Source organism: Vanacampus margaritifer, chromosome 6 (genome assembly GCF_051991255.1).
Source record: "Vanacampus margaritifer isolate UIUO_Vmar chromosome 6, RoL_Vmar_1.0, whole genome shotgun sequence".
Classification (NCBI taxonomy): domain Eukaryota; kingdom Metazoa; phylum Chordata; class Actinopteri; order Syngnathiformes; family Syngnathidae; genus Vanacampus; species Vanacampus margaritifer.
Window position 1 is genome coordinate 30,320,504 of NC_135437.1, and position 23,241 is coordinate 30,343,744.

Below are 23,241 nucleotides of genomic sequence, written 5' to 3' on the forward strand. Positions count from 1 at the left end.
GTGTTATTATATATTCCGGGATTTTACAGACTTGTGGAGCCATTTTGGAGGGCCCCACAAGTTTAGACCTCTTTTTGAGGGTCAAGACTTGGGTTTTGAGTTTATCTTTGAATTGGTTTATGGTTGGGCTTTGGGGGCGGGGCTAGCAAATGCATTCTGCCTTTCCAACAAGCAAACGTGTAAGTGGTCCTGAAATGCGTCACAGGGAGGTTGCGATGAACAATAGTTGCGTTGAGGAGAAGTTCGGCACGTGTGGTGTGGATGGGGGTCATGAAGAGGGACGCCTGCAGGGGGAGACCCGGCAGCTGTTGCGTGGCACGCTCCGGCCGTGAGGAGAAGCGCTGGGCGTCTTATGTCACGGACAAACGCACCACTAAGGACCATTCTGTCAGCAGTGGGCATCTGGGGGAAAGGGGGGCATTATGGATGAGGGGGGGTAAAGGCCGGCCTCACCCGTGACTACGTGCTCTAGCCAGCTGCCACCCGCTCGGCTGACGTGCCGGCGGCTGTCAATCAAAAGACACATTTTGTGTGCAACCAAATTCCAAATCGACAGTTTTGGCCAACGTGAACAGAACAAGATCAGGAATTGAAACGGCTCCGATTGTAAAGCAAAATGCCTGAAGTGCTTTTGATCTGTGCTGTCGGAGGAGACGAGAAATCCTTGCGGGCTGAATCAGAATCGGAACCGGAACCCGATCCGCTTGGTCTTCACGGTGCAGCTGGCTGACACTTTCATTGGCAAAGAGCGGCGCACAAACCCAACAGCACAGCACGTAATCCCCCTGAAGTGGGCCCCGTCTTGCGTGTAACGGACACTGCAGCTGTTCGCTGGCGCAAGAATGGACAAATTGTGCGCTCAAGTTCAGCTGCGGGAACAAACGTGTCACAAGTGGAGAGAAAAAACAACAAAATGGCCGCCCAAGCACACACACAAAAAGAAAACTTGTGAGACGGACCTGGAGCACTGATCACACAAACAATTTTCCACTTTTTGTCTTTTGAACTCGGCTAAAAGTTTGACCCCGCCCACACCTCTTTCGTCATACTTCGACTTCAGCTTTCCATCCAAGGTTTGGCGCCCCCCTCAGCTGACATTCCGCATTACAACAACAGAAGAGCGCCGTCACGTGTCTTCAAGTTCGTGCCAAAAAATCAAACCATCTCAAGTACATTTGAGATTGTCAATCTCAAATGTGATAATCCTGGTAACGATCCTTCTGAATTCCAACATGATGACGGAACACACCTTTTTCTTTTTCTTTTTTGTCTTGTGGGCGCTTGAACTTCCGCTTTGCTTCATTCATCAATACGAGAGGCAGAAATAAAGTTGCATGTTCCTTCTAATACTTTTTCAATACATACGGTAAGAAAAAATAATGTATATATTTCAATTGTCTTTCTGCTCTTTGAGTATTTGTGGTTGGTAGCGACAAAAAAAAAGGAAGAAAAAAGAGCAACATGATTATCGGTGGCGTAGCAAGAAGGGATTGGGGAAGGGGGGGGGTTGCCCCCGGGGGGGTGTGGGGGTGCCCGGCGGACATTCGTAGCTCGTCATTTTCAAATTGCACATCTGCAGCTTTAAGAAACAATCGCCATTCATTGTGCTTCATTCATTGTTTTAGTTTGTTTAACTTTAGCAACAAGTCAGTCAGAAAACAGGAACATTAAATTACTAATCGGATGGTCGCTTAAAACAAAAAAACAAAAAAAAAAAAACGCTTTACACGGTCGTTTGTAAAAATACATTTAAAAAAGCCTTTCAAAAAAAATGTAAATAAAGAAAACGTTTGCTCGTTTTTTTTAAATAAAAGCTTTACTACTATTCATGTTCATTTATACAAAAAATAATCAGCCTTACGATACATGTTTGTTTAAAAAAAAAAAGACGTGACTTTGTAATCTGAGGCGGTCACTTGTCATTGCCGCACTGCTCATGTGAAGGCCTTGCGGTTTGTCTGCGGGCCCTCTTGGGGCCCCTGCTGGCTAAGGGGCCCCCAGCAATTGCCTGCCTTGCCGAACGGCAAACTCCGCCTCTGACGGTGACGGACGCGGTGGCGCTGCTTTGCCGTGTACAGAATCACTTGAAGGTTTGCTCACCAAATTGTTCCCCCAAAAAATGGAAACGAGTCGGCATTCTGCCGCGGTGGACGGCGTCGCCGACATCGAACCCTGACGCAGGTTCTTCCTGGGATCGGCCGTCAAATTGGGAAGCCGGAAAAGAAGAAATCATTTGAGGAAGTGAAGTGTGGACTCCCGTTGACTTGAAATCCTGCCGAGGCCGCGTCGGCAAACAACGCAACAGCGAGAAAGTCCAAAAGGAGGCCGAGGAAGCGTTCGGCCATCAGGAAGAGCCCCCGCCGGGGGAAGAATCCGGAATGTTGCGGAGAGTACGGCCGTCCGAAGCAGCGCTCCAGTGCGCCAAAGGCTCGGACCAGAAATTCGCCGCCAAAGGTCACGTAGCGCCAGCCGCCTCAAAATAGTGCCACAGGGTCGTCCATCACGCCACTGGGAAAAGCCACGGAATGCCCAGGGGGGGCGGCGGGGTCCTAATGATGGGGGGGGTCCCGAATGAACTCCACATTCACACGCCACTCCAACAAATCCAAATGCAGCGAGCATTGCAGCAGATTTGAACGCGTCATTCAAGAGGATTTTTATGTGCTCCGAATGTCAGAAGAAAAGTCCAATAACGATTAAATGGAAAATTCATTTCAAAAATATATCATGAATAAAAAGAAGCACTTCTGCACACCTAAAAACAGTTGGGCCCAAAAAAAAAAAGGACTCATCCACTTTCTGGCTCCATTTTCACCTTCAACTTTCTGAGTTGTTTTACACAAAAGGAGCCCATTTTTTCCACCCAAGTCGAGATTCTGGGCCATTTCGACCACTTGTTTTTCACTAAAAGGATAAAAACAAGAATAAGACTCAAGTGAGGCCTGACATGTAAAGATGGAGCATTTCCAATTGGCAAGACGGCGTCCATTCGGTTCTCACGGGAGTTTGCCACTTCCCACCGGAGCAAGCTAGCTCGTTGCTAACGGCTAACCGAGTGCATTCTTTTAAAGCGGAGAAGCGGCGGTCGTGCTACGCGCTCCAAACGGTGCCGCCACTCAAACCAACATTGGGTGCTTTTGCTCTCTGCCTTCATTTTGTCATTTTGTCACGTTCGCGCTGCGTCGCAACTGCTGTGGCGGAAATCAATCGAGGACGGAGATACGAGCTTTGCGGCGACCAACCAATCAGTGGACGGGAAAACGCTGATGTCATCAGCAGCCATTTGAGGACGAATTTTGAAATCGGATTGGCTGATCCAACGATCGTCAAAGTGTACGATGGGCTCCCTCTAGTGGTATGCGACAGGATCGCTGCTTCAGTGCCGTTTGCTTGCTTTGACCTTTGACCTTTGCCGACATCTGTATTTGTTTTGAAACATTGCAGGATGTTTGATGCAGACCCATATCAGTACAAATGCATTTTTTCTGACGTGTCCAATGTCCACTTGTGTAAATGGCAGCAGACGTTTCTTTCTTTCAATCGATGATTTGACGAGGAGGATTTTGTCTCCCGTATCTTGGCGAGTACCTTGAAAGAAGGTTGTGTCATCCCAACAGCGATCGACACCCGCTGTTGGAACGCGCCTATCCCAAATTGCGGTCGAACTTTTGTGTTTCGAAAGTTCCCGTGGCGACGCGATGACCGCTCGTCGGCGGCAAATGAAAGCAAAACAAACCAGGACTCGTCCGTCCCCGAAGAGACAACCACGTCAATATCGAACAATGGGCGGGTCCAGATGGCCGGATTAGGACTTCTTCAATTTATTAGCGCCGCATGGTCCGCTTAAGTCCCGGCCGGATCGTCGTGGTCTTCCTCTGTGGACACAAGAGCTCAGACGGGCTTAAGCGCTTCCCGGACAAACTTGTCCTATCAATTAGTTGGCCGTCATTCGAGACGCTCGCACCCTCGCTCACCCGCCAACATCTGCACGGGATCACGAGAAGGAGGGGGGGCGGGGCTTGGTTTTGGCGTGCGGGCATGACCTCGTGTACTTCTTGCAAAAGGTCCACTTTTTAAGGTCTTGGACATCCAACATGAAGAGACGCCTTCAGCTTTTCTTTCATCTTGCGGAAAAGTACAAGCAGGGACGCTTTGTGGAAACTGTAATGGCGGCACGAGTGAGTGTGGGCGGGAATGTCGAACTGTCTCGCCATTCCTTCCCAAATTTTGGCTATGCGATTTGATTCAGAACCGATTTTGGATTTCAAATCACTTTCCGATTCTCAATGATTTGACTGACAATGATTTCTGCTTCAATTTATTGATGCGCAAGGAATCGTCATCATCGACTCCAGTCTGACTCGCTAATGCTAATGAGCTCTTTCATCACTCCAAAAAAAAACGGCTATTCATGCAAAACACATCAGCAATGTGTGCGGAGAAGCGTGTTAGCGCGACTCGCCGGCGTCTGCTCTTCCGACGATGCAAAAAAACAACTTTTATCGGCATAACTTGTACCCGAACACGCGCAACCACACTGCCCCCAAGTGGCCAAAACAGGAACATTTAAAAATCTATTCAGAATTATACTAAATAAAAATCCCAAATGAAATCTCAATTCTTATGCCATTTTTTGTTAAAATGTTGTCTGTTTTGTGTCGTCCTTACGATGGGAAAAGAAGACGTAAGTGAGCGCGTCCCTCAGGGGACACGAGCGTCCCCGGAGCCAGTTCTGGCTTTGTCCCCGTTCCGCTCCTCCTCCAGTCCTCCCCGTCCTCCCCGTCCGCGCCGCTGTGCCAAATTAGCCGGCGGCCATCTCGTGTTTCAAAGGCCAACGTGTCGGCGCCAGCTGTGGCGTCGGCGCTCGCTCGCCCACTTTCTCTCTTTGCCATTGCGGGAAAAACGCATGCCAGATTGCATTGTCACGCACCAACATCGGAAAGCAACATCGTTTGGGAAAAACGAAAACATTCGTGTGAGCGTTGAAGGTGCAGACATCAAAGTTTACACTTGACCCCCCCCCCCGGCCCTCGCTGACCCCGTCACCTCGAGTCCGTGTCCTTCATTGACCCTTTAAGACTCATTTCATCCCCACCAAAACAAAAGCACCGTCGGGACGAGGGACGTCCCTTCGAATGGTTAGGCGAGGTCAAAGTTCAGGGAGGGCATCAAGCGCATCATGTCCAAGTCACGTCGCCAACATCTTCAATTATATTTCATTTATTTTCTAAATATGACTTGGGGAGGAAATCTTAAAAATTTTTTTTTTAAAAAAGATCTTGTTTTTTGTGAATGTCAGCAAAATTCCAATCAAGAACTTTTGCGTTTATTTCCCAGCAAACGCAAAAGCTTATTTTCGTACCATTTCTTTGAATGCGGAAAATTGCTTTCAACGGCCGAGTGACCCGAGCAACTTTCTTTTCTTCCACAAAGTGGGCGTGGCTTGAAAATTGCACGTGAACGCGGTCATTTATTTCGGTGTTTCAAGATGGCGGCGACAAGAAATATCAACACTTTGTGTACAACTCATTATTTGCCGTCATTTCAGGAGCAAAGATGACGTCAGCCGCCATTTTGGAAGCGTTTCCATCCTTCTCGCATCACATGAAGGCGAGCAAGCGCGCAAGATGAGCAACGAAGAAGACGAGCGCAAGAAGACGAGCGAAAAGGAGGCGCGCCGCGTTTGGCGTTCCTGCTGATGACGTTGCCTAAAAGCGATGTGAAAACTTCCGATTGTATGGCGAGCTTGACATTGTGCCGTTTATGGGATGGTGACGTTTGGCGATCATGACATCCTGTGCGCAACGGCGCCCCCGTGCTGCCGGGAGGCAACAGCTCGCCCAACAATTGCGATTCTCTCGTGTTCGGCCAAGAAAACAAACTGCGGCCGCTTTTTGCCGGTCGCTTTTCGCAAGGTGCTTTTTTTTGCTTACTTTTTGCGCTGACTTTTGAAGGCCGCCGCCCACAAGGCAACTTTTCTTTTTGTCGCGCCGATGCTGTTTGGTCTCCAAGGAGCAAATCGTGTTTGAACTTTGACCGTCAAAGGCTTTTCTTTCCAAACTTGATTTTAGCAAGCGCAAGTTTTGTGCTCTGCTTTGCTTTGCCACAAAATCGCAAACCAAAATCCTGGGAGGAGCAACATGGCGGCTTCAAAAGTTATATGTTCAGATGAGTGACGAAAAGTTGCCGAGTCATGACTTGTGCCAAACGGTTGTCGTGATGGTTGCTTTCATATCGTCACGACGACGACCGAAGGCGATTTGAGTAGAAATCGTCTGCGTCGACGTCGCTCACATCGCTTTGAAAAGATGGCTGCCGTCGCATTTACGCAGATGAACATTACACGCGCGCGCATGCACGCACACTCACTAGCCTCGCAAACATGCCCGCCGCAGCTGCTAGATGATTGACAGGTGTGGCAGGTGGCCCGTGTGTGCGCGTGTGCGCGTGTGCGTCCCACCTGTTGACTTGAAGCTCGCTCGCTCGTTCTCCCCCCTGACCTGTCCCTCCCCCACGTGCACGTGCGTGTTTGTGTTGTGTAGATGTGTGACAAGAGTGTGTCATCACATTGCATGTCACGCTTCCTGTCAGGTCACCACTCCAAGATGGCTGCCAGCATGCTTTGCTGTGGGGCCGTCGGACATTCGCCTCCGCGTGGCGGCTCCTCAGTGTGTGTGCGTGTGCACGTTTGCTGCGTCAGCGGCGGGTGCCGATGGGAATGCGTTCTGTTGCAACGCGTGCTATCTGGAAAACAACACACGGGATATGATTGTGCTCGCACGCACGCACGCACGCACGCACGCACGCACGCACGCACGCACGCACATACGACAGTTTTGGATTTGTTCTCAGCTGATCTCATTGAACGTTTCATTTTCCGATGAGTGACGATTTGGCCGCCTGCGATGCCGAAGTTGGAACAACAAAACAACAGCAACGTCAAACAAGTCACATGACCAAGTCCAAATACTTGAGTACACATTTGGAGTATTTGCCGAGAAGATATTTTACCTCCTACTTCATACTCTTCACATTTAAATATTTGCTCCTTGACACAAAAAAAAAAGTCTCATTTGGATTTGATTTTGGATTGTGTTCATTCATTTCGGGGTTTTTCGGCATTGCGCATATTGAATCGATGCCAGAATTGTGCGCCGTCTCGCCAAATTGATGATTATTATTTTTGAACAGCCCGAGATGGAAGCATTTCAAAGAAGTTTCAATTGAGGTCAAGATGGAAATTTAGCCAGCTCGGCTCATCTTTGTTTTCTTGGCTTGAGGTTTCATTTTTGCCATTTTCTGAAAAGGACATCACAGGTGCTCCGCTCATGACCGATCACGGCTCATCTGTTTCCTGAGTCATGTGACGTGACGCAAAATGCTGATCAAACGCACCCGTCAGCTCTTCACGGCTTTCGTTTGTTGGTGGAAAAGCATCTTCCATTCATGAAAACCTTATTTGCACCGACGGTTGAATTGAGATCAGGGACCAAATCGGTTGCCGAGACCTGCTGTGGAGGGCGCGAACCCCGCGGCGTGTGCGCGTGCGCGCGCGTGCGTGTGCGCGTCTCCAGCGGGACTCTCGGGTTGCAGGCCTGCAGACTGGCTGGCACCCTCAAAGTAGCTTCTTCAGCCCGGAGACAGCTGTTGTCTCCGTGACGACAGCGCCGACCAATCAGGGGGCACTCGGTGCGTGTGCGTGTGCACGTAGTCAGTTGTCTGTGCGCAGTCAACGGCATTCCTTCAGTCCCGCTGAGGCGCGAGAAGTTCCAGGCGAGCTTTGACTTGATGTTTTTTGCCTTCAATCCCGATCGGAAAGAAAGTCACAAGCGCAAAGCGACCGGTCGTAGGTTTGTCTCTGGGACAGGCTGGCGACCGGTCCGGAGCGGCTTTCGCCCACGGAGACAAGATGGAGACCGGCGGCTGTCGTGGATGACCTGGGCAGGTGGTGGGCGGGGCTTGAGAAGTGTCGGGGGGAGGAAGGCCGACGATTGGCCAGGACGCAACCACAGAGGAAGTCACCTTTCACCTCTGATGGGGTCAACCGTGCTGACGTGGCATGACGGACAGGCTGACAGGTGTGTGTGTGCGTGCGTGTGTGTGCGTGTGTGTGCGTGTGCGTGTGCGTGTGTGTGTGTGTGTGTGTGCGTGCGTGCGTGTGTGTGTGCGTGCGTGTGTGTGCGTGTGTGTGCGTGTGCGTGTGCGTGTGTGTGTGTGTGTGTGTGCGTGCGTGTGCGTGCGTGTGTGTGTGTGTGTTATGTTAGCCTCCATGTAGCCTAGACAAGCTCAAATGATGGCGACCAGTCCCGTTTTTTTGGGTCTAATCACCCTTCATGAGGGTCGACCAGGGCCGGATTGAAGAAATTTGGGTCCGCAGGCAAAGGCGGGCTTGGGTTTTTTTCCAATCAGAAGACAGATACAAACATTTAAAAAAAATAATAATTTCAGACTGATACCGATACTCAACTGTTGAGTAGTCACAGATATCGACACCACTAGTAAATAAAAATTCCCTCCTAAAAGAATAAGAATTTTCCCTTGACATTGCATGACATCATTTTGTAACGCTCTCATTGTGAAAACAAACTTATTTGTATTTTATTATGAAGGCTTCTTATTCAGTGGTATTGTTAAGTGCTCAAATGTAGAAATGTGAGGATTTGATCTGTGAGGCCAATCCTGCACTTTCTACTCCACTATTGGACGGTGCTCTGCATAAGTGAGCACACCCCCTTTGAAAAAGGGCACAACATGTCAACGAGCACAAGACAATTTGCAAAACGATGACGCGACTTAATTTGTCGCTTTAACGAATAACATGCAAGTAAAGTGAATAACAACAAATGAGGCTTTTGCAAAAATGAGCACACCCCACAGAACGTTCTTTTCAGGTGAGTCTCATTATTCATGACGCAGGTGTCAAGCAGACGGTGGATTATAAGTGGGCGGGGCTTCAAGACAACACTTGTTTTTTCAATTCATGGAGATATTGTTGCAAATGTCAGTTTGCAAAGTAGAAGCGGCAAGCGAGCTTCCGCCCGTCTGCGCCGTCTCTCCTCCGTGGCGAGTCGGGCGTTAGCAGGTCGCGCGGGTTCGTCGTCACGTGACGGCCGAGACTGCTCAACACTTCTTGGAGAACTGCCGCAATATTTGCCGCAATATTTGCCTGTTTTCAAAATTGTGGCTTGGAAAATAAAAACATGAAAGACTTCTAGACGTACCTGAACAAAATTCTGCCATCAAATGTCATTGAACTTTTTGACCCGGTCAGGAGCGGCCGACTGAACTTCTGGGTGTGTCGGCAGCCATTTTCGATCCAACCACTAAAAGTAGTGCAGTAGAACGTGTCGGAAAGTCAACGCGAGCCTCATTTTGCTCGAGACAACAAAAAATGTCAAGTCTTGGAACGCCACAATTTCAAGTCGGTCCCCACAATAGTGGGTCAACCTGGAAAAACACACCTGTTTGGGCCCCACAATGTAGCAAAGACAAAAGCGCACACATTCGGTACACAGAGTACACGACCAGCCAAGAATACGTTTGAGTCGTCGGATGTTGTCGTCGGATGTTGTCGTCGGATGTTGTCGTCGGATGTTGTTTGTGACGTCGCGAAAACCCATCCAGAACCTTCTCGGAGTTCCAACTTCTTCCCGTCTTCCTTTTCCAAGCTGCGTTGCTGAAGATTTGAGGTCCACCAGACGGGAACAAGATTGGAAAAGAGGGCGGAGTCACGCTGACGCAGACGACAGGTAAATGTCAGCGTTGCGTTGGCACGGACGCTGTCAGCGCAAATTGCCGGTTTTCGCCACATGGACTTCAGGTTAGCGGCGGTCATCGAGCACGCGTCGGCGGCGGACCCCACGTCAACGCGTGCCTCTAAGCGACGACGGCGTCTTCGTCGTGTGCAGGACGCCGATTTGGGCGGTCCGTCAGCATGACGTAGGAGACGCGTTCGGAGCCGTCGTCTCAACGTGTCACAGGCCGCTCGTATTCCGAGGACAGCTGCGACCGATCGGGGCCGGCCCGGTCGCCGGGAGACGGCGCCGGCCTAAAAATACATGCGGGAACTTACGCAAGCTTGGTGAAGTCAGCAGAAGAAATGCCCCCCCCCCCCACACACACACACACACACATATGAGACCCCCCCTCATCATCAGCATTATTATTATTATTTTAAAATCCAAATAATTTGAAATGACTTTTTTTGGAAGTGCCTGCTAACGCGTTTATTGTGAAGTCCTTCAATGCCGAACTCGGCGACTTTTCAAGCACGCAAAGTCGTCGACGCTGCGTTGGAACGACGGCGAGCGCTTTTTGGGGAGCCTGAAACGCTTCACGCCGTAAAATGATGACGTGCAAATTGCCGTCGTCGACGCAAACACACTCAATCTGTCAGGAAATGTCATCGGCCCGATATTTTGGATTTGATGAGCGCTACGGCATGAAAAATGTCGCGTGATGTCAGAAAACTTTAGCAAAATTGGACATCGCGATTGCATAAATGTTGGAAATATCAAAATGACGACAGCGAGATTTGGGATTCGACGCACACGAACGTCTTCTTCTTTGTACAAATTCAAAAATGAAAAGACTTCCTGTCCATAAAAGCCCAAATATTGAGGCCATCGTTTTGATTTTGACGGCGGAAGAAAATTGTGGCGACGACTGAAAGGTTTCTCGCGTTGAGCAACAAGAAGCTTTTTGACGACGCCATCTTGGATTTCTTTCTTAAAGATGAAAAGTCGCGGCAGCTTCTTCTTGTCTGTCAACGTTGCGTGTTCGGGGGCCCTCCTTGCCCCGAGGACCCCCCAGGCGTCCCGGCTGAGTGCCTGGTTGGGGTTGGGGGGGACGGGGGGGACGGGGGGGGACGGGGGGACGGGGGGGCTGCATGCGCTCCTTGCCAGCCTCACAGCTCCAGAGTGGAAAATGCAATTAGACGCAGCGCTCGGACTAAATCCAGCGAGAAGCGAAGCTCTCAGGGAAGCGGCGTGACACAACGCCGAAAATATTTGTTGGCACCAGCCAGACAAAACGCGGCCGCGGCTAACGGCTAACGGCTAACGGCCGGCAACAGGTGTCGGAGGGCGCTTATGCGCTGAAACCCGAAGCGGCCGCTCGTCCGGCACCCCCACAAAATGTGCCAAAGAGCCCACATGAGCGCTCGCTTGAAACCGCGCGCGGACCTCACGTCGGCGCTGCTAACACGCTAGCGTGCTGGTGTACGTTGCGCTTACACTCATTAGCGGCATGTTTGCGAAGGCAAGTCAAAGCGCACGAGCTCGCCGCAGTCCGCCGTCACAAGACTTGGACTCGTACACGTGAGACCAAAAGTCAACTAGTGTCTCGGAAGGGGGTCAAAACGATTGTCTAAAAATAGATGAATACAAAAGTGTTTCTTTGGACTAAAATAAAGACTAAAATGCTAGATTTATAAACCAGGATGAGGTTGACTCGAACAAGTGTGATTGAAACTGGACTAAAACAGAGACTACATTTAAAAATGGCGGACAAAATCAACACTAACCAGGACGTGAAGTCGCACTGTTAGCTTAGCATTAGCACCGTCGGCATTGCAAAGCTTTTGTCCATGTGACTGAAAAAGCTGCGTTTTGATTGGTCCAAATGGGATCTGATGGGAAGCGTCCGGCAGCAAACTGGTCTCGCTTGGACCCTCGGGACATTTCACATTTCAAAGCCGGCAAATGAGGAGGAGGGGGATTGTGGGGGGGGGGGGGGGTCAGTCAGAGAGGAATTGTGGGAAGTGAGGCCTTGTGCGTGCTGCGCCGCCATCAACACACCGAGTGTGAAGAGAACCGCGTGGAAGTGACAGCTGACGCACGCACACACCGAAGAGTAGTTCGCAAGCTCCTCAAAAGTGTTTGTCGAAGTGCCAGGCAATGAAAAATGTCACAAATGCCACAACGTCAACCAACTGGTGGCGGGGAGGGAAAAAAAATGGATTCTATTCTGCCAATGAGACGAATGCTGAACTTGCGTTTTGCAAAACGAAAACATCGCATCACTCGCGCCCACGTCGCCACACAAAATTGCATTGTTCACACACACACGCGCTGAATTGCAAAAGTCCACACACCCATGATGAAATGGCAGGTCGTGTGACCTTTGACCCGCACAACACCATTGAAAGCAGTCGTCTTGAAGATACGATAAGTGAGGCACAAAATCTTTTTGCCGAGTCATTTTGTGAATCGGCACCAAAGTGCGGAGTCAACGTTTTTGTTGGAACGCATTTCCAAGTACGTTCAAACCTACTTGAAGTACGTTCGAACGTACTTGGAGGCTTGTTGCTACAAACATAGCATATGTTGCCAAATTGCCACAAGGTATTATATGGAAAAGAGCAACGTAAGATGGCCGCCAAGTCACTTCTGCTTGCTTCACTTCCTCCAATGGTGAGCAGAGATGGGAATTCTCTACTTGAGTAAAAGCACTCACTCAAATACTTACTCGAGTAAAAGTACAAAGGTACAGGCTCCAAAATGTACTCGAGTAAAAGGAAAAAGTATTTTTACCGTATGTTTCTCCTACGTCAATTTGAAAGATATGAACTAATGGATTGTACTTGAAATGCATAATAAATAAAAGTATTTAGCATTAATAAAATAAAATTGCACTAAATTAATAATAATGAGAGTATTCAAAATACATAAAGTAGATTGTTTGAGTTGCACAATAATCAGGTTATCAGGTTACACGATAAATATACTGCTATGTAAAAAACACTTATGTCCTCTTTTTTTGCTTTTTTTGTTTTGTTTTTGGGATGAAACTGAATGCGGACAACCCAAGAACATATGAAAAAATAATAAGAATAATTATACTTTATAAATACTAATTACATAAACCTATGGAATATGTATTTCAAATAAATATGTTTTATTAGACTAATGAATATATATCATGTCAGTTTTAATTGGTAAGTAGGTTTGTGTGTAAAAAAAAAAAGTACACGGGAATTTATGTAAAAAAATTACATGAATCTTTAATTAGGCTTGAAATATTTCCGTGAGTGTACTCTGACATTTTTGAATATTTTATTATTCTTTTTTTAAATCGAAACATTCAATTTATTTAAATAATATTTTATCTAAAAATTCAAATGTAAAAGCCCTTTGCTTTCATTTCCCTCACAATCGTTTTGCAACTTCATTTCTCGACTTCAAGTCGCGTCGGACAAGATGGCGTCGTGTCACAAACGGATCCGATTGCTCTTTCATAACGCTTCAACAAACGGGACCTTTTGGATTTCAACTTGCGCTTCATTCCGCAAAAGTTGGCCAAAGTGTGTACTTGTGTGTACTTGTGTGTAGTTGTGTGTAGTTGTGTGTAGTTGTGCGTAGTGCGATGTTGGGTGGTCCTGTTTGGGGGCCTTGTGATGGTTTTAGGTCCTCAGCTGTTGTGTGAACAATCTTCATGAAGATCGTCAGTTCACATTTGGCCACTGCAAGCACACGCACGCACGCACATGCTAACCACTTTAGCATGTCTTCATCATCATCATCATCATCATCATCATCATCATGGTCGTGAAGATGATTGTTAAGGCGTGTTGGTGCACGTTACGATTGGCTTTAACGTGCTTGTCTGGGTGGCAATGGGGGAGGCGGCCCCAGTGCGCCTCTGCGGCCCCTCATTGGCCACAAAATGGCCCCCACGCACACACTCAAATGGGAAAGAAAAAAAAAGAAAATGTGTGTGTGTGTGTGAGCACGCTAGTCACATGAGCGAAATAAATGCGCGCTCATGTGGCGGTGGCGGGCGCTTGTGTGGTCTGTAACCTTTGAACCCGCAGGTGACGAGTCTCTCCAGGCTGAGTCAACACACTCTTTTTGGTCGTCTGCCGGCGTTGCCGTGGCAACGCGAGGCTTGATCTTTTTGATCCTTTTGAGTCTTGTTGGACGTCTTGCTGGCGAGTAGCAAGAAACGCGCGTCTAACGAGGCGGCGGGTCGTCACGTCACCCGGTCAAGGTGCGAGCGCGTGCACCTCGACCGGGTGACGTGACAGCAGCAGCGCAACGTTTACCTTCAAGTGGAAGCCATTTGAGCCGCAGCTGAGCTCCAGAGGGGAGCGTCCATTTTAGGGCAACGAGGGGGGCAGCTGAAGAACCCTAACGATGTCGTCACCCTGGTGGTCCTCGCAAGCTGCTGAACATCCCTCTGCACACCCGCATGGTCATCAAGATGTCCACACGTTCCAGAAGGGAGGATCGCCAGTGTTATCGATGAACATTCATCAGAGTGATCACATGACATCAGACTTGACTTAGCATAGCATGTTAGCATAGCATGTTAGCATAGCTGGTGGCATATCAGGATGCTATGAGCATAGTAAGTTAGCATTGGTGTATCCGGATGGTGATAGCATAGCATGTTAGCAAGGCACGCTGATGGGGTTTGCAAATGGCGTGAACATAGCATGTTAGCATAGCATGCTGGTAGCATATCCGGATGCTGTTAGCATAGCATGTTAGCATAGCAGGTTGGTGGTGTTGACCAGATAGGGTTAGCATAGCATGTTAGCATAGCATGCTGGTAGCATATCCGAAAGCTGTTAGCATAGCATGTTAGCATTTGTATGTGATGTTTAATAATCATGTTTTCATGTTGGCTTTGTTTTCCTGTAAAATTCTGCATCTATCGATCGATCGATCGATCACGTTGTCATAATGGCAAGCTTTCTTGTTGTTTCCTCATTATGACGTCATATGATTGCGTTCTCATTTAGTTCAATGTCATATTGCCACATGTATTTATTCTTTTTGTCATCATGTTCCTGGTCTTAAACCATCTTGTCGTCTTACTTTGCTGCTCTCCTTTCATGTTCTCCTGCTTTAACAATAGGACAACGTTGTGGATATCCGACGCATGAAAAAATATTGGGGGATTTTGGCAGCGTTGGGATGCCGCCGTGAGTCTCTGCAGCGCCCCCGAGCGGCAGCAACTCACACCGTCCTGCACAGCGTGGTGATGACGTCACAGGCGTAGGCCCGCTCAAAAAGTTCAACTCTTGCAAAATAGGCCACAGAAAATCAAACGCCACCTCATGAAAAATGACATTTTCACATTTAGAATCATTGTCAACATTTCTTCAACTTTGTCGAATTTACATTTTAGTTTTGACTTTCTTTCTTTTTTATTCTTGTAAACTTGATTTGAGACATTTCACTGATCTTGAGGGTCAAAATGTCACTTGAAATATTGTCATGAATGCAGAAATAACGACCGATTAGAAAAAAAAAGACTACAAACAGTGCGATTTTCTATTCTTAATGACTTTTAATGTTCAACTACAATAATATTAATTGTTCCAGTATCTTCATATTCTATCACAATAAAAGCTGGCAAATAAATGTGCGCTTGAGTGTGTAGTTATTTAACGACAACCGCTCCCCAACACACAAACACACTCACACACTTTTGGCTTACTAGTACACAATTAAATCGAACTACTAACTAAATGTTTTTGAATATTTTAATTTTCTATTTGTATTTCTTTACTTTTGGGAGCTAACCTCCATTTTAGTGGAAAGCGTTTATATTAATGTATTATAGAAGCTTTTGGGTTTCGCTCTAAAATCTTAAGTAAAAAAAAAAAGTTGGTCTTATTTTGATTTTTAGAGTGCATGTAAAAAAAATAACGTTTTTAAAACGACAAATTATAATGGACTTTAACAAACGTTGTGGAAATTCCATAACTCAGTGTCTATAGTAGAATTGTCCAACCTGAGACATGGAGCCGGCGGTGGGTTCAATCCCCCAACCTCTTCATATACCAAAGACCCTCAAAATGGGCCCCATTTTTCTTGTCCATCAGAGGATGGATCGAATACTGCGAAGGAATTTCGGGTGAAGGCCTTTTCTTACTTTGAGGCGCGCGCGCGTGCGTGTGTGCGCGTGTGCTGTTTTGAGGAGGTGGGGGTGTAACTGGACCCTAATTGGCGTGAAGCGGTGACAACTTTCCCGCCGCCCCCTGATTGGCCCGCGTCAGGCGCACGTGGCTCTCCTAATCCCGCCCTCGTTTGACCTCGCAGGTATAAGAGACCCCGGGCGGGCGCGGGGGTCCACATGAAGCGCGAGCGAGCGGATGCTGGACATTCCCCCCGAGTCCCCCCCTTCCCCCTCCAGCCCGCGGGCCCACATGAGCAGGCGTTGAGGCGGCGGCTGCCGACTTCCGGCGGGCGGCGAGCGGCGAGCATGGAGCTGCAAGCGGAAATGTCGTTCAACATGGCGGCGGCCTGTCCGGGCGACGACTTTTACGACGACCCGTGCTTCGACTCCAGCGACATGCGCTTCTTCGAGGACCTGGACCCCCACCTGGACCCGCGCCTGGCGCACGCGGCCGGCCTGCTGGCGGCCTGCAAGCCCGACGACTCGTCGTCGTTGTCGTCGTCGTCCTCCTCTCGCGAAGACGACGAGCACGAGCACGAGCACGAGCACGAGCACGTGCGCGCGCCCAGCGGCCACCACCAGGCGGGCCGCTGCCTGCTGTGGGCGTGCAAGGCGTGCAAGCGCAAGACCACCAACGCCGACCGGCGCAAGGCCGCCACGCTGCGAGAGCGCCGCCGTCTGGGCAAAGTCAACGACGCCTTCGAAACGCTCAAGCGCTGCACGTCGGCCAACCCCAACCAGCGGCTGCCCAAGGTGGAGATCTTGCGCAACGCCATCGGGTACATCGAGGCGCTGCAGGCGCTGCTGCGAGCGGGCGGCGGCGGCGGCGGGGGCGGTGGCGGCGGCGGGGGGGCTGCGGCGGCCGCCCCCGGCGACGCCTTCTACCCGCTGGTCGAGCGCTACGGCGCCGACTCGGACGCCTCGAGCCCGCGCTCCAACTGCTCCGACGGCATGGTGAGCGCGAGCGAGCAAACGCCAAGTTCTGCTCAGAAGTTCACCCGGAAGGGATCCCGGCGGAATTACAAAAAACATTTTTTTTACAATGAAGCCCGTTAGAGCGCAGGGCAAAATGTTGCTTTCTTTCTTTTGATGCCACTATGGGTTTTTTTGTTTCGTTTTTAAATATATATAAAGGGACGGAAAATGAGTTAGTCCAGTTTTTCTTATTTTTGACCGTTTCCGTGTATAAATAGATTTCTTTTTTTAAACGTCAGAAGGCCGTTCCTGCCATTTTGCCTGGCGCGACACCAAGAAAACAAATGTTTGCTGCACGTCTCAAGTCGCTTTCGACTTTCCCGTTGAGTGCCACGTGGACGTAAACCGCATCCACACGTTATGTTGGTGTTTCACGTTTTGCTGTAACTTTGAAGATGGCCAAGGTCTGACAGTTTTAGTATTTATTTTTATTTCAATCCAAAAAATGCACTGGCGGAAACGGGCCTCTCACGGAAGAAAAAAAAGGGCCTTCAGTCCTTGCTGCTCTTCTTTGTCTCGTTTCAAAGGGAAAGAAATGACGTCGCCGCTATTTGTTGCGTTTCGCCCAAAAATCACGTTATTAAATTGCTGACATGATAAACTTTGCACTTGACGTTGACTCAAAGATGGATCTCCTTTTCCAATTGCAGAATCGATCGCAATCAATACCGCTGACTTTTTTCGATAAATTAGAGGAAGAAAAAACTAGCCTGTTTTCTCAATTGAGCGGAAGATTCATATATTACTTTTAATTAATTGCTGTGAATAATGATACCAAGTTCTTCTGAAAATGTTGCTGCCATTATTTCATTTTCAAGTTAATAAACAAAACGGGGCCAACTTCATCGCACGTTGTCAATACACTGCACAGTTTAATAATAAAATGTAATATTAGTATCTTTAGGTCGACTTTTTTATTTATTTATTTGAAGATCAAACCATTAACAAATTCTTTACAAAAATAAATAAAACGATTTTCTTTGAATGATTGAACAGAAGAAATTCAGCACCGAGCGCTGAATTGACTTTTTTCGATCAATCATCGATCAATTACTGGTCTTTTTCAAGTAATAATATAATAAAGGTGCTTGAATGAACAGTGGATCGTAAAAAAAAGTTTGGGTTTTTCGTTCGTTTGCAGAAAAATACAAATCCAAGGTAATAACAGTCAATTTTTTTTTCATGATCCTTGAGACGAAAAGAAAAATATGAAAAATGACTATAGAGGTAATATTGAGTCAAGTGTATATTAAGAACACCAAATAGTCTGATGCTGTTGGGTAATTGGAGGGTTTGCAATCAAAATGAATGATCGTCGCTAAAGACAGTCAAGAAAGTCGATTTTACAAAACAATGCACATGAGCTAGCAGAAACCTTTTTTCCATTGATGCCGTATGTGTATTTTAGTTTTTAATAATAATTAGCGCAGTCAAAGTTAAAGCGTTGATTGATTAATAATAAAAAAGATCGCATTAATCATGAATTAACGCAGTTTAATCGCACTATTAATTTGGACGTTAGCGACGGCGGATGGCAACGTTTAAGGTTGTTCGAGCAATAAACATCATTTCATGTATTAAAGTCAAGCATTTAATGAATGCTTGCGTATCACATTTAGAATATTTGTTCATGTCAAAATATCGGGGTCATTTTTTCTCCATTTTAAATAATGCAAGTATGAACTGATTAGAAAAAGAGGAAAATGAGCGAGCGTGCAGTGGATTCAAAAAATGTTGAAGACGTCCTCATATCATTAAATGTTGAAAGAATTGACACGTAACTGGTTCTGTTTCAATTTGGTGGGCAAAAAATGTTGATTTAAAAAGCCTTTTTAATACCAAAATTCTAAGATGTGATTAATCTGATGAAAAAATGTAATCGTTTGACAGCTCTAATAATAATGAAAATCGCAGTTTTGACGTGTGAGAAAAGTTCATCCAGCGAATGTTTTTAATTTGTATTGATGACGATGATGATGATGATGATGAAAAGAGCGCTTGTGGTCGTGCAGGCGGACTTCAGCGGGCCGAGCCGCCCCTCGTCCAAGCGAGCCCCTTTTGACGCCAGCAACTTGTTCAGTGGCAACAGCGTGCACGGTAAGACCCGATGACGTCACTCACGCCTTCCGTTTTCAATATTTGTTTTATCATTCTCAATATTTGTCATGCTTCGTTAAGCACGACTAATGCGAAGCTTCTGCTTGACTTGCACGTGCCTGTGTGTGATCTTCCAAGCAAATTCGTTTTCGCAAACTTTTCAAAGCTATTAAATAATTGAGCACAATCGAAAGCGAAGCTGAGTGCGTCATTTTCAATTGAATCAGAAGATCAAGTCACATGTTGACATTTGTGACCTCTTCAGCTCAACGACTTCTTACAACTATACGTTTTCTGATTGCAGACTAATCTGAACCTTTTTAACCAGCGCAAGTTGTGGCGCCCTTTCTCACCTGCAGCCAATCATATCAACACTGCGCGCTCTTTTCGGCCGACCCGGCTAACAATTTTTCGATCAAGCAACATTCCGGCAGGTGGTCCCGCATGCAGCTCTTCCTTTTTGGCTGCGCGCTGAAGCCAAAGTGACCAAATGCACAATCCCGAATGACGTATTTGCACACGCAGGCGCCAAGTGCGAGCGCGCGTCGGTGGTCTCCAGCCTGGATTGTTTGTCGAGCATCGTGGAGAGGATCTCCACCGACGCCATCGTGGCCGGCGGCGGCGGCGGCGGCGGCGGCGGCGGCAGCGGGGACGCGCACGGCCACGCCTCCTCGCCCTCAGCCGACGCCCCCCCCGCGGACAGCCGCGACCACCCGAGCGGCCCGAGGGACGCCAACCTCATCTATCAGGTCCTCTAGGGGGCGCAACATGGACGAGGACGACGACAAGGAAAAGGAGCAGTTTTCACCCGCTGACTTTTTATTTTTATTTGAAATTTTAATTATTTAAACTGAATGATCGCTTCCACGTTTTTCAATGTTTCCGTATTTTCTGCTTATGAAACTATAAAGGCCTACATTGTTAGCATAGCTCACTGCGAAAAAATCTCATACGCGCATGCGCACATGCACAAGCATCACGTCCAAAAACTCAAACGGCGCAACGACCTTTTTATCATGACGAAGTTAATATTTGTCAAAATGTTTTCAGTTGTTTGTCGCGCTTGAATGTTTTCAAACGCTTCTTTTTACTTCCAAAAAATGACACCAATTATTCCTGTCCTTAAAATGCAAATTAAAAACGACAAATTGTCATAACTACAAAATGTTAACTTAGTGTGCGTGAATTGTAAATGCGTGAGGACACGTCACTTCCTGTTGAAAGCGACAAAAATAGCAAGACCGGCTTGTTGATGTCCTGAAAATCCTCATCGTCACAAGAGCAGTCTATGGATTGAAAGAGGAATTATTGGTTGCATTAATGACGCACGTGACCTGTTTTCAAAAGTCCAAAAATGATCATGTATTGAAAGTGTGACTTGTTGCTCGTGACGTATTTGGATGGTGACGTCACGCAGCCAATTGTGTCAGCAAAGGCCAATTTGCCGTTGTTGCTTACATTCCTCAAGCTTCCTTCGCGGCCTCCATTTTGACTTCAACTCAACAACAAAAGGAAAAAAGGCGTCCTGATGTTTGCTTGCAAATTGGAAAAGTTTCTCCGTCCACCGATTGATTGATTGCTTGATTGATTATTTGACTGCTTGCTGGCTCCACTGCAGCAACGGACCATTTTTATACATATGAGCTGATGTTGTAAATAAGAACGTTTGTTTAAAAGTATTTAATGCTTTTGTTTGTTTGTCGTGACACAAAATGTTCAACTTTATTTATACAAACGAGTGACACTCCAAAATAAAATAACGATACTTTATTTATACTAAACTCTCTCTTACTCTGCGTCTTATTTGCATCATGGACATTCTTTGATTACTGTACTGTATTAGGAATTATGAAAGAAAATAGTTTCATAAGTGCACGCATATGCTAAATGTTTGCACTCTAAATTTGTTTTGTAATTAGCGCTGTTGAAAAATATGACATTAATCATGTATTAATACTGATTAATCGATTAATTTTGACCGCAGATGATCTTTTAGCTTGACAGCGAATGGTTACGTTAGCACAGGTTGTGTTTGAGCAATAAAAATAATATTATAGATGCTTTAAAATAAAGCATTTAATAAATGTTCATTCAGAATATATGTTCATGTCAAACTGCTGGGGTCGTCTTTTTATTTTAAATGTTGCAAGTATTAGGAAAAAAATAGTTTTTATTTTAAATGTTGCAAGTATTAGGGAAAAAAATAGTTTTTATTTTAAATGATGCAAGTATTAGGAAAAAAATAGTTTTTATTTTAAATGTTGCAAGTATTAGGGAAAAAAATAGTTTTTATTTTAAATGATGCAAGTATTAGGAAAAAAATAGTTTTTATTTTAAATGATGCAAGTATTAGGAAAAAAATAGTTTTTATTTTAAATGTTGCAAGTATTAGGAAAAAAATAGTTTTTATTTTAAATGTTGCAAGTATTAGGGAAAAAAATAGTTTTTATTTTAAATGATGCAAGTATTAGGAAAAAAATAGTTTTTATTTTAAATGATGCAAGTATTAGGAAAAAAAGAGAATGAGAGTGCACAGTGGATCCAAAAATGTCATAACATTAAATGATCACATAACAGCTGCTCTTCAAATGTGGCGGGCAAACAATGTTGATATAAAAAAAAAAGGTTTTATAATGACGTGATTATTTGTGATCCATGAAAATTCTAAAATGTGATTCATCTGATTTAAAAAATGATCGTTTGACGGGTAAATACAGATTCTGCATTTCCACTTGATTGAAGATGCTAGAAAGCACTTAAGACTATGCTGTAGGTACTAGTATTAATTTTACAAACAATGCATTGAGATTTGACGCTGAAATACACAAAGATACACACCCAAATTAAAATTAAAATGAAATCAATAAACAAATGGGTAGCGGGACGTCTGGGCTGCTTGCGCGACCCGACACCGGATAAGCGGTAGAAAATGGATGGAATATGATCCTTGTTACTACAGTCAAGATTGAAATGAAAATGTTTTTATTTGGATGTGATGATGTCATCAAAACGAATACATGTCAAATGAATAGCAAAAGAAATGTAAGCGTGTTTTCATTTGTCAACGTCGCAAGGAACGAACAGTCTGGTGGACAACATTGCCACCGTGCGGCCTGCCGTGGTACTGCAGCAACCACCTTCCTTCCTTCTGAGGAGGTCATTGGGGGGCTTTCACGAGCCACAGAGAATTGTGTCATGTGACGCATGCCATTGAGAACTACGAGGGATGCGCAAAGAATCAACGAACAAAACATTCCACGAAATGTTGGCTTGTCTTCAAAGTAAGCGGCAAGCAAGAACAAGTCAAGTTCCGCCAACGGCACGAAGGGGCGGAGCCAGAGCCAAGCAAGGGTCCGTCCTCAAGCTTCTCGAAAGGGCAGACATTTGAGGGAATTGACCCGGCAACTCCTTCCCAACTGAATCAGTGTTGTTATGGAGGATGATTTGGGCGTCAACAGCATCTTGAAAATTCCAAACAACGTTCAATGCAAGCGGATGATTTGAAAATGGCTGCATGCGCTTTGAAAGACGCTTACGGGACGACCACGCCATCCCTGCGGTGTGTTCGTATAATTGCTGGTGTCAGTCCTCGAACCTCCGACAGCAGTCTGATTTTAGGCACATGAGTGGCTGGCTTGGCTTTGTTCCTCAACACTTGAGTGACTTTAAACAAGAAAAGAAAAAAAACTCGTTGTAGAATGGATATTTATAAAACATCATTTAAATACAAAAATTAAAACTTGCCTCGTTTTTTTTCCCAAGTCAATATCACTCCCCATGTTTTACAGTGGACGTGAAGATAGATGAGATCACACAATAGATTCATTTGTAATAGATTAATTTATTGACACACACGAGACACGGATCGATAACATAAATCACCAAAAGGAACTTCTCCAAAGCTGGAGAGGTCATCACCAGCAAGAAGAGGAACTGACTGAAAGCAAATGCTGCAGAAATGATTTGCCCCCCCCCCCCCCCAAATCATTTGATAATTGTCATCGCAGTTTCCATTTGACTTTTTCATTAAACACTGCCGAGTTGCGCTTTTGTTGAATGGAAACGCACAACATCATTTTATCCAGCAGATGTCGCCACACTCAATTGTGTCGTTCCTCCATCACTATTTTGCGGCTTCAGCCACGTTTGGAATCAATCCGGACTTGGCTGCAGACCTCCGCAATGAGGTCGGCTCGACTGTTAGGACAGGAAATGCACGGGCTTCATTCCAAAATAAAATCGCGTATGAACTTCCGGTCG

General features: G+C 46.4%; 1 protein-coding gene across 2 annotated transcripts; it reads left to right on the forward strand.

The window, feature by feature from the left end:
* The first annotated feature begins 16,071 nt into the window (after nucleotides 1-16,071).
* On the forward strand, nucleotides 16,072-20,167 carry LOC144054062 (myoblast determination protein 1 homolog 1-like). 2 transcript variants are annotated; one of them, XM_077569124.1, is made up of 3 exons: nucleotides 16,072-16,863; nucleotides 18,897-18,981; nucleotides 19,507-20,167. In XM_077569124.1, exons 1-3 carry the CDS (start codon nucleotides 16,087-16,089, stop codon nucleotides 19,737-19,739), a joined length of 1,095 nt encoding a protein of 364 aa, XP_077425250.1. In that variant the 5' UTR covers nucleotides 16,072-16,086; the 3' UTR covers nucleotides 19,740-20,167. The 2 variants fall into 2 exon arrangements, with proteins under 2 accessions (XP_077425250.1, XP_077425251.1); XM_077569125.1 differs by having other exon boundaries at nucleotides 16,072-16,662.
* The last annotated feature ends 3,074 nt before the right edge of the window (nucleotides 20,168-23,241 follow it).